The sequence below is a fragment of the Cydia fagiglandana genome, chromosome 16, assembly GCF_963556715.1.
Source record: "Cydia fagiglandana chromosome 16, ilCydFagi1.1, whole genome shotgun sequence".
NCBI lineage: Eukaryota > Metazoa > Arthropoda > Insecta > Lepidoptera > Tortricidae > Cydia > Cydia fagiglandana.
The window spans coordinates 6,850,483-6,862,315 of NC_085947.1; the positions used below are offsets into that span (position 1 = coordinate 6,850,483).

The window sequence follows — 11,833 nt, forward strand, 5'->3', positions numbered from 1 at the left end:
AAATAAAATGATTTTTACATTGTTTTTAATTGGGTGGTTACACATCGAATAAACGAAGTTTAAAAGATTGTATCACTACATGTCTAAATTTATTTATAACGAAATCGCGCAAACCAATGCACGTATATGCACCAAGTGTCAGAAGGTGGTTGTGAGCACTTACGAAGACTGCCCAATCTGAATGCCACATGCCCTGTGTATTCTATGTTTAATTCAAAAACGTACTCTATAAATTTAATTCGACGTTTAATCGTTTTTTATTCTTTACCTTTAATGAACAGTAGCAACTTGGAGACCTTGGAATCATGTCAGTCACATTAAAATTAGCGCGCGCGACAAAACACGTGACGCGAATAAAGGTAATATTCGGATGTCAACTGCAGCTGCGTGCGACGTTAAGGTGACAGTCCATTTCCAACGACAGCAGCACTATCATTCATTTTACTATGAAAATTGACACTAACACCGACGCGTTCGAACTAATAATAAGGGTAACATTCCATTTCTGACCGCAGCTGCACTACCGGTACTGAACGCGTCGCTCTCATTGTCAATTCCCATAGTAAAATTGACAGTAGTGCAGGTGTCGTTGGAAATGGAATGTTACTCTTAACGTCATTGTTACCGACGCTGCATCTGGTAATTTCCTCAAATGAGCGACAAAATGAATGTCATAATAGTAGCTGCAGTTGACATCCAAATGTCACCGTTATTATAACCGTAATATTTTAATCCCCGGACCCGGGTATGTCCTTAAACTGCGTCCTGGACCCGGGTATGTCCTTAAACTGCGTCCAGGACCCGGGTATGTCCTTAAACTGCGTCCAGGACCCGGGTATGTCCTTAAACCACGTCCAAGACCACCGGTGTACGGGCAGCAGCGTCCCTCAAATTCGCTGTACTCGACTGCGATCGCCAACCCGCCTGCCAAGCTTGGCGATTATGGCATTCACCCCCCAAAAAAGGGAGAGGCCTATGTTTAGCAGCGGACGTCTTATGGCTGAGATGATGATGATTAATATTTTAATCTAAACGCCACGCGCCAGTATGACTGATGATAGTTTAAATTTGATTATAAACATTACTTTTACTCAGTCTTAAAGCGCATTCAGACTAGCTGTTTTACGGTCTTGATTTCGGTCGGTATCGATTAGAACTTGTAAATTCGTAGGGAGCGCATCTGATACTCTGAAGTAAACCTAACTACTTATACTACTTATACCACAGAATAAATAATACTACTATTAGGTACAGAAGACTCACTCTCTAACAAAACGCGTCTGTTACGATCAGCACAGATATGGCCGCTAGGTGGCGACAGCGCCACGCGCGGCTTATAGTTTTCCCCAAAATTGGGGCGGAACGGATGTACCTTTAGCTACCTGTAGCAAAGCGACGAAATCGCGGAGGGAGCCACACCTGCTTATACATAATTATTATAATTTTGCTACCATTAACATAATTATTATAACTTTGCTACCATTAACTATAAAAATATATTTTAACTAAGCAGAGACGCTTCTAGTAAAATTATATTTTTTTAATTGAACGAATAGATCGAGTAAAAAAACAATTAGGAATTAAGGTCCACCGCAAAAATCGGAAATCGTAATTTACAACGATCGACGAACGAAGTGGTTCCCGTTAGGCCCTCAGGATTGCTCCTGTGGTACATGCATGCATCGTAAGCCGTATTTAGAAGCATTGTCACGTTTATATGCTCGTATAAATCCTCCTGTCATATAAGCCTAACCACCACACCGCGATGAAGCACGATCCAATAGTACAAGCTTAGAAAAATATCGATCTGAAACCGCTCTTACAATTGTAGGGGTACCTACTGATAATTATTTGAATTAAAAGGTATCACAATGGTGTTCGTGAGACGGGAATATTTCCTCATTCTCATTAGATGAGCTAACGTCCCGCACTTATATAAGCTAGACAATGCCTATCAATCTAGTATTACCCTGAAGACTTTGTTAGGCACTATCTATCTTAGATCAGGTAAGTATTTTTTGGATTTAGTCATTTTCTTATTTTCGTTTATTCAAAATATGACAGAAGTAGTTAAACAATAAACTATTATTGTAATTGTGTTATACTTAGTAACTGTTCTAGCTTAATGTTGACCTCATAAATTAAAACCTGACTTTAAGTATCAGTGTAGGTCACTGTAGGTTTGAACAAAGCTACAACGATTGCAATTTGAACCAGTTTTACTCCGGTTAAATTTTATGAAAATATGTATCGTATTTTTTAATACAATTGCTCAAAAAGTTTAGTTTTTGTAGCTGCAAATCGTGCGTAAAGTTTGATTTTTTTACACTAGTGCTAAAAAGTAATCTGGTTGATACTTTTTAAATAAATGAGTATTATTCGAGACCCGCTATAGTATATTACTTGAACAACGCGCGATTGAATGAAGCTGTCGTTCGTACACTGCACTTAAGAATATAAATGTAATTAATTAGATAGTATATCAATATAAAGAGATAAAAAAAGATTTATGTTTTTTTACATAATTATATGTTCTGAAATAATAATACAATTTCTCTTCAATTGCCATAATGCTGACAACAGTGACAACAGAATCCCCATTGAAAAAAAATGGCAATTAAAAGTAAAACTTTTTTATTCTCTTCCCGCCTTTTTAGAGATGGGCGGCGGGTAAATACCCGGGGTAGATATCGGGTATTTATCGGGTATTTACCCAATCTACCCGGTATTTACCTTTTCTACCCAAATGAGTGGGTATAAATAAAAGTTGGAAACGGAGTAGTACATTTAATGGAAATATTGCAAATAACAGTTTTTTTGATGCTCATGTAGTTATATAAAACGTATAATATTTATATTGACTAAGAAAATTGACAAATGCTTAATATCTTAAACATACGTTCTACAATACGTGTGTTTGTCACTCTACTCCTCCTAAACGGCTGGAACGATAACGATAAAATTTTGTGTGTATATTTCAATGGGTTCCTGAAGGGTTGGGAAAAACAATTATACCCGGTAGGTGGCGCTGCTATCGGTATATAGCCAAATTCGATTTTCTGAAACCGATTTGGGTGAAATTTTGTGTATATGACTATTATATATGTATATTTCAACGGGTATCTGGATGGTTTGAAAAACTATTGGACCCGGTAGGTGGCGTTGCTGTCGGTATATCACCTAATATTAAATTACTGACTGAAACCGATTTGGATGAAATTTTGTGTATATATTTCAACCGGTACCTGGATTGTTTGAAAACACTATTGGCTATATATATACCGATAGCAGTGCCACCTACTGGGTCATATTGTGTTTTCATCATCATCATCATCATCATCAGCCTACTCTCGTCCACTGCTGGACATAGGCCTCTCCTATTGCACGCCATTGAGCACGATTTGCGGCAACTTTGATCCAGCTCTTGCTGGCCGCCTTGCGAAGATCATCGCTCCATGTAGTCTGAGGGCGTCCTACTCTACGTTTGCCGATGCGCGGTCTCCACTCGAGAACTCGACTACCCCAACGGTTATCGGTTCTACGGCTAATATGACCGGCCCACTGCCACTTCAGCTTGCTAATCCGGTGGGCTATGTCGACGACTTTAGTTCTCTGACGGATGACTTCATTTCGAATACGATCCCTCAGAGAGACTCCGAGCATAGCCCTTTCCATTGCTCGCTGAGCGACTTTGAATTTATGGACTGACCCTACCGTGAGTGTCCACGTTTCGACTCCGTATGTCATCACGGGTAGGACGCACTGATTGAAGACTTTTGTCTTCAGACTCTGTGGGATTGACGACGTGAAGACTCGACGCAGCTTCCCATAAGCTGCCCAGCCCAGCTGTATCCTTCTATTCGACTCTTTCTCGAAGTTGTTCCTTCCTAACTGCAGTATTTGCCCGAGGTAGACGTATTCCTGAACAACCTCGAGAACAGCCCCTTGTACTGAAATAGGTCCCGGAGCAACACATTTGTTGAACATAACTTTTGTTTTGTCCAAATTCATCCGGAGACCTATGCGTTGAGAAGAATCAGCTAGACCGGTCAGCATATGCTCTAAATCCTGCAACGTCTCAGCCATGGTGACGATGTCGTCCGCAAATCGCAAGTGTGAGATGTATTCGCCATTAATGTTAATACCATGTTCCTTCCAGTCGAGCGTTTTAAACATATCCTCCAATGCATTTGTGAACAATTTGGGGGAAATCACATCCCCTTGTCTCGCACCACGATGCATGGGGATAGGCTTAGTCTGCTGGTTTTGGACTTGGACGGCCATGGTAGCTGCGTTGTACAGACATCTCAACACTTGGATATATCACCAGTCGACTTGGCATCGCTGTAGGGAATCCAGAACAGCCCAGACTTCAATGGAGTCAAAGGCTTTCTCATAGTCCACAAATGCTAAGCACAGGGGCCGATTATACTCTTCAGTCTTCTGTATAATCTGCCGCACTATGAAGATGTGGTCTATGGTGCCGTATCCTCCTCGAAATCCGGCCTGCTCCGGTGGCTGAAATTCGCCGAGTCTTCGTGCTAGGCGCTTCGTGATGACCCTCGAAAACAGCTTGTAGATGTGGCTTAGGAGCGAAATGGGTCGGTAGTTCTTCAATAGGGCCTTATTTCCCTTTTTGAAGAACAGCACGACTACACTCCTACTCCACACCTCTGGAGTTCTCCCATCGAAAAGAGCGGCGTTAAAGATGTTCTGGAGCTCCTTCAGTGCAGGTTTACCTCCCGCTTTCAGAAGCTCGTAACGCCGCCCTCGCCTGGGGCTCTTCCATTTTTAAGCTGCCTGAGGAGCATCTCGATTTCGTCAGTGCTGATTTCTGGCAAGTTTTCGGTAAAGTGGCGGATTAATGTGGCTCTCGAATCCTCATTTTCGGGATCTGGTTGAGATCAAACAATTTAGATACACACAAAATTTCATCCAAACTGGTTATAGTAAATCAAATTTGGCCATATACCTAACGAAAAAATTACTGTATTAAACGATAAATAAAATAAAATGTAGAAATATCAAAACCAAAATATGACAACAATTAAAAAATAGTAGGTATATAGGTATTCAAAAAAATTCACGAAAAAAAATTAATTGTGTACAAAAAAGTTGTGAGATTGTGATTTGTATACTTTATTTTAACTTATTTTCATATTTATACGATAATAATATTGATATATCTTAGTTATATAATGAATTTCTTCAATTATACGAACTAATTTTAAATACCCAACAATTTGGGTACATACGGGTAAATATCGGGTAGATTGGGTAGTTTTGGGTATTTTCCCGGTATTTACCCGTTGGCGCCCATCTCTACGCCTTTTTTTATTCAACATTTAAGTGATTTTTATGTTTGTAATTGCCACAAACGTATCATATTACGTATCAGTTATTAAAGAAAAATGAGTGATTCAGACGATTTTGGAGTGAATTTAACGCGACACTGATAACAAAGCAAAGGTATCCGTTGCAAGTGACAGTATATTACCGGAAAAATCGAAAGTATTAAAAAACGTTGTTCGACACACGTGCGGAAGTGTAATTTTCACTCGTACCGAGTCTTGACCTCGGTACTCGTGCAAAATGACATACTTCTCGCACTTATATCGAAAACTACTATTATATATTCTTATGAGATGAGATGAAGGTACTTTATAATAACATGATGTTTTGGTTTTCTTGTTTAGCCAGAAAAAGTTATCTAAACACCAGACAATTTCACACACACTTTCTGTTCAGCTAACTATATAAATAAACCGGGCAAGTGCGAGTCGGACTCGCGCACGAAGGGTTCCGTACCATGAAGCAAAAAAAAACGGAAAAAAATACAAAAAGAAAACGGTCACCCATCCAAGTACTGACCACGCCCGACGTTGCTTAACTTTGGTCAAAAATCACGTTTGCTGTATGGGAGCCCCACTTAAATCGTTATTTTATTCTGTTTTTAGTATTTGTTGTTATAGCGGCAATAAAAATACATCATCTGTGAAAATTTCAACTGTCTAGCTATCACGGTTCGTGAGATACAGCCTGGTGACAGACAGACGGACAGACGGACGGACAGCGAAGTCTTAGTAATAGGGTCCCGTTTTACCCTTTGGGTACGGAACCCTAAAAAAGGTACCACTTTTTAGCTTTGTTCGAAATCCAATTTACACTAACATACGACGTTACCATTGATTGTACAATTAAACATCATATTTACTGTTCCAACGTGCTTTAACAAAATAATGGTATTTTGCCCCTTCACCTATGAGGGACAAATTCTATTTTAATTGAAGGGATGTTTACTAAAACAACATACTACTCGTAACTAACTACATTGGTTGACACCTGAAACGATTAACAATGTTCTTAAAAAAGTGTCAACCGCTCTAAGCAGTTATGTTGTTTTTGTAAACATCCCTTCAATTGTCTAGAACATGAAAAGCAAGATTGTATGCAGCCGACGCTCCAAAGCTATAGGACAGGCATAAGAGCAAATATATTTATTTTAATTTTAAACTTCTCCAGAATGCGCGTACTCGTCCTGTGTTTCGGATGCTTGTTGGCGACCGTGGCGGCGGTAGAATACGTGGAAATCGACACCGGAATACTCTTGGATGACGAGACCAAGTGGAAGATGCTTTTCAACTGCCTAATGGGCCGCGGCCCCTGTGACGGGTTCGAGGCTATAAAAGGTATGGAATTATGGATACATTGTGGTGGCCGTAGGAGTTCAGAACTAAGCCTTCGGTGCTGTTGACTGACGGTGAACGTCTTTGTCTCATAGACCGTGGCCTTTGTGACAAGTATCAGAATGTAAAAGGTATGGATTTCATGGTTTTGTAGGTCAGAATTAAACTCGCCCTTTGACTGCCCATGGACTGTGGGTCTTGTCAAGAGCAGCACCAGCATGTTAAGTTAAAGGTAGGTATAGGCTTCTTAGCGTGGTGACTGTAGGAGTTCAAGCTTGTGCTCAGCCCGCTAGGTTCAACGGACCTGAGTCTTTTAAAGAGTAGGTACCAGGATGTTAACGGTATTGATTCGTAGACTGATTTCCGAAGGACATCAAAAACGTGCTCAACATCAAACATCAAACATCAACATTTATTCAGCAAATAGGCCACAAGGGCACTTTTACACGTCAACATTGAATTTACATAAAAGCAAAATAATAACATCAACAATTTTATAAAATAAAACTAACAATTCAATCTAACGTATTACAATTACTAAGAGATGTATATGGTCTCTTAATGTCGAATTACATACAAAATACAGATAAAAAAACACACGAAAGAAAATCTATAATATTTAGAGGTGTAAATGTCTCTAGGTGTCAGAACTATAAGATTATATAGTTTATCAAGTTATCCTTAGAGATGTATAGGGTCTCCAAGAGTAAATATCCTGTATAATTAATACATTCATTAAGAGAAAAGAAACATACGAGAACAGAATGAGGCGTCTCACTGTAATTAATTAATAAAAATTAAGTTACTAAGTATAATAGCTCGTGTTAGCTTAAACAGACCAGTCTCCACAAACAGCACCCGTTCACGAGTTTGACGCATATCTCAGCCATCGCCTCCCTCAACCTTCATTCGGGAAAGTGGCAACCCTCAGCCTTAGGGTGGTCGGAGGAGATAGAGAATGCCCTCACCCTCAGCCTTCGCAGTTTCAGTTTTTGACTCTATCCAAGAGTACCTAAATACCTTCTTCTTCCTCGCGTTATCCCGGCATTTTGCCACGGCTCACATAGGAGCCTGGGGTCCGCTTGACAACTAATCCCATGACTTGACGTAGGCACTAGTTTTTACGAAAGCGACTGCCATCTGACCTTCCAACCCAGGGGGGAAACTAGGCCTTATTGGGATTAGTCCGGTTTCCTCGTTTCCTCACGATGTTTTCCTTCACCGAAAAGCGACTGGTAAATATCAAATGATATTTCGTACATAAGTTCAGAAAAACTCATTGGTACGAGCTGGGGTTTGAACCCGCGACCTCCGGATTGCAAGTCGCACGCTCTTACCGCTAGGCCACCAGCGCTTCAAATACCAATATGTTAAAAGTACGCATAGACGGGTAATTTAACATATTTAAACAAAATCTATATCAGATGAGCGTTTCACCAAGTTAAACAAGAGTAGGTAGGTACACCGTAAATATTGCCAATCACAATGTCATGCCAATACGAAATTGACCAGCAGCCGTATTATGGATGGCTTTATCCATCTTTATCCACGTGATAAAATAACTGTCACTTTTTAACACCATGGGATAAAAAGTGACGGACACCGTTTTATCACGCTGTCACGTAGGCAAGAACGACCATCATCCGTACAGGATTAGTTGAAGGCTAGGACAATTAAACCTCTAACAGATACTACCTACAGGTAATAGAACGCCGTCCGAAGAATTCCAGCGTTTATTCTCATCAGTAGACGTTGAAGCTCTGCTAGCAGATGAGGCCGAATGGAAATTCCTTTTTGAATGCCTGATGGACATAAAGCCCTGTGATGAATATGATAATGTTAAAGGTAAGGTAACGGGGCTATCGCATAATTTTCCTTCTAATCGTATTATTTGTAGAGGAAAATCTGAGTGCTGACTAAAATTTTTACGTTTGATGACCCTTCTTACGCATAACATAATTGGAGCTTATAGGTACCTACTCTTATAATAATGGGTTTACTAAAAACATATTGAAGCGTAATAATATAAATTACATCTAAAATATGTATTGTATTAAAAAATCCCAACGGTTAACTCACACAAATTATTAGCCGCTATTTTGGCGGCATGTTTGGTGATATGTAAGTATTGTACAATTTGTACAGTCAGCAGCAGCAGTTGCTAGGCGGGCGAGGTGCTCAAAATTACCTTGACACGCTCTTATTCTCTTAACAATAAAGTTGCATAGAGGTCTTTTTTGAACATCTCGCCCGCTTAGCAACTATTGCTGCTGACTGTACGTCCAAAAATATACAAGGGATACTTCATTGGTAAGCAATTCGCTTTTATTCAAATCCGGTTAATTGTTCTGTTGATGCATGGTCATGAACAATGCTAAAATTTTAAAATATAAGATTAATAGGTACTTTAAAGTTTCTTAAATCTTATAATTCATAAAAACATCTATTACGCTACTAAACTTTGGTTTAATAAATGTTTTTATGACTACAATACAATAGCGGGTCACTTTAATGGTTCATAATGTTTACCTAATAATGTTATTAGATGTAGTAGGTAGGTAGGTACCTATTAACAATATTTTGTGATCACAAAATTCCAACTGATCTTAACCTCTAGCCGCCCATAGAGCTATAAAAAGGTCTCCTGTTCTATTCTAATTTGAACTTTGTGTCGAATGAATCAAAGTTTCATTTTGCTTGGCAAGGTTTGACGTATGGGCGGAAGAGGTAAAACTATAACTATGCATAGATGTACTCGTATATGTAGTATCTAGTGTAGATATGTAGAATTGTATTTAAATCTAATGACTTCGGACTTTATATAGTGTTGGGCGTCTAAGATGTAGTTTCGTAGCTAATATGTTATATGTTTTGAACTTTATGTGCCTGTAAATGCTAAATAATTGGTGTTATATTAATACATACAAATATCGCGTCTCAAAATATACATTGGTACTAACGAATTAGATAAAAATACACATAAGTACTTTCTTACCATTGATTAAATATACCTAAGTAAGGTGTATTCGGGTAATACCGAATGTCGGATAATTCCGAAATTCAGATGAAAATCACCCTAAATTCCATCATAATAAAAGTCTCTTTTCGGAATTATCCGACAGTTTTCGACATTCGGAATTACCCGAGTAAACCCTACCTACATTATTATAGGGTTTTGTTGTGTTGAAAATAGGTTTGTAATAGCAATGTCACCAACGTCCAACGTGTATCGAAAGAAATTGCGCAGGCGTCAACCATTAAAACAAACCGGCCAAGTGCGAGTTGGACTCGCCCACCAAGGGTTCCGTACTTTTTAGTATTAACACTTTTAACAATAATTTATATGTATACCTAACTATTTCGAAAGATTAGTACGTATGTAGGTATTTCAAATATTTATATTTGTTTTATTTAAATATTTATTTTTCCTTACAGATACGCTGCCTAAACTTGTCAAGAGCCAGTGCCAAGGGTGCACCCCTGAACAAAAGGAGAAGTTTGAGAAGACCTTGAAGCAGTTTCTGGAGAGATACCCCGCGGATTATAAGGAGCTTTCCAATAAGTTTCTCCCTAAGCCCTACTAAATGATAAATATAACCTCTAGCCGCCCATAGAGCTATAAAAAGGTCTCCTATTCTATTCTAATTTGAACTTTGTGTCGAATGAATCAAAGTTTCATTTTGCTTGGCAAGGTTTGACGTATGGGCGGCTAGAGGATAAGAGCGGATTCACGCTATCCGATCCGATATCGGATGACATTGGCCAAAAAAAACTGATAGAAAACGCCCTGTTTTAAGTTCTTTTATTTTGTATTGGCGCTTTCTTTTGAACAACAAACAATAATTAACCACTAGCAGCCCACCATACAAGGAAAATTGGCAATCGAATTTGAATCAAATGGACTGAAAATAAAGTTGAATTTGTTTGGGTTGAAAATCGAATGAAAGAAAACAAAAGCAACTCTGTTCCATTTAATTTAGATTTAAATTACGCCGTTGGAGGTGATTTGTAGGTAAGTAAATAGTAGTATTTATTAGGATAGTGAACCCCAAGAGCCAAGAGGTTAAATGTATAAAAAAAATGGCACTTTTTGCTTTTTTTGTACTCGTATCCGACATCTGATATAGGGTCGGGCAGTGTGAAACCCCTCTAATAATGTTTTAGAACTTTATGTTAAAAATGTAGTATTAAATGTAAAAGTTCGACATTGTTAAATTTGTTTTAGTACATACGCCGAGCAAGAAGTTGGCTAATCAATAAAAGGACTTATTCAAGTGTTTTAATAATAATTAACACGTTCGCGGACGCGGATTGCATAGCATCCGTTTTTGTACTCCTCCTGGTGACGCGCCTGCTATTGCATCCGTTATTCTTTTTAAATTTCTTCGTTGAAATGCTTATCAATCCGCTTAACCACAGTATAATATTATTCATCAACTTTTCCTCTACCAGTCACCAGAGTCAAATAATGCGTACTGCCATATTACATAGTTTTATCGAAGTTAAAAATTATCCTGTGACGTCTCCAAATTGGCCCCCCTTTCTGTGACGCGGATGCTATAGCATTCGTCTTTGTATGGCAGCTCCCTTAGTAGCCCGGCAGGTGCGTCTGGGAGTGGACACATGTAATTTGGGTCAATTTCGTGCGCGATAGCGATTTTGACGTATTTTTATAAAATCGTAATTAATGTTTTTCTTACAATTTCTTTAAGTTTTTCATTGTGTTTTAATAAACAAACGTGTTTACTTGCTGTTAATTACGCTACAGTAAAATTTTGATAACGATTAATGTGAAAAAGTGAGGCATGAATGTGTATACCTATTATTGAAATAATTACGTTACTAGTCATAGTTTTGGTCATATAATTGTGAATTATAGCCTGTTGGCGCTCGATGATCACCTCCCACAAGGTAAGCACCTTATGACACGCATTTGTGGTATCATTCTGTGTATATTTCATGCCTTGTATTTGGTGCACATGCATCCGAAAAAGAATATAAAGTTGGGTGAATCATCGCTTGACAGGAAAAGTGGTGGACGCTTTACGTCCAGAACTTAACGCGGCGGTGCGTTACAGTTACAGGGAACTGAAAAAGTGTAATGCGGTACATATTGACACTTTTGAGAAGTAGTGTTGGCGTAAAAT

At 38.8% G+C, this 11,833-nt stretch overlaps 1 protein-coding gene across 1 annotated transcript; it reads left to right on the forward strand.

Annotated features, from left to right (window-relative positions):
• Positions 1-1,881: 1,881 nt before the first annotated feature.
• On the forward strand, positions 1,882-10,960 carry LOC134671870 (allergen Tha p 1-like). Its single transcript, XM_063529727.1, has 3 exons — positions 1,882-2,007; positions 6,523-6,689; positions 10,122-10,960. The coding sequence occupies exons 2-3, from the start codon at positions 6,524-6,526 to the stop codon at positions 10,268-10,270; spliced, it is 315 nt and encodes a 104-aa protein (XP_063385797.1). The 5' UTR covers positions 1,882-2,007; position 6,523; the 3' UTR covers positions 10,271-10,960.
• Positions 10,961-11,833: the final 873 nt, after the last annotated feature.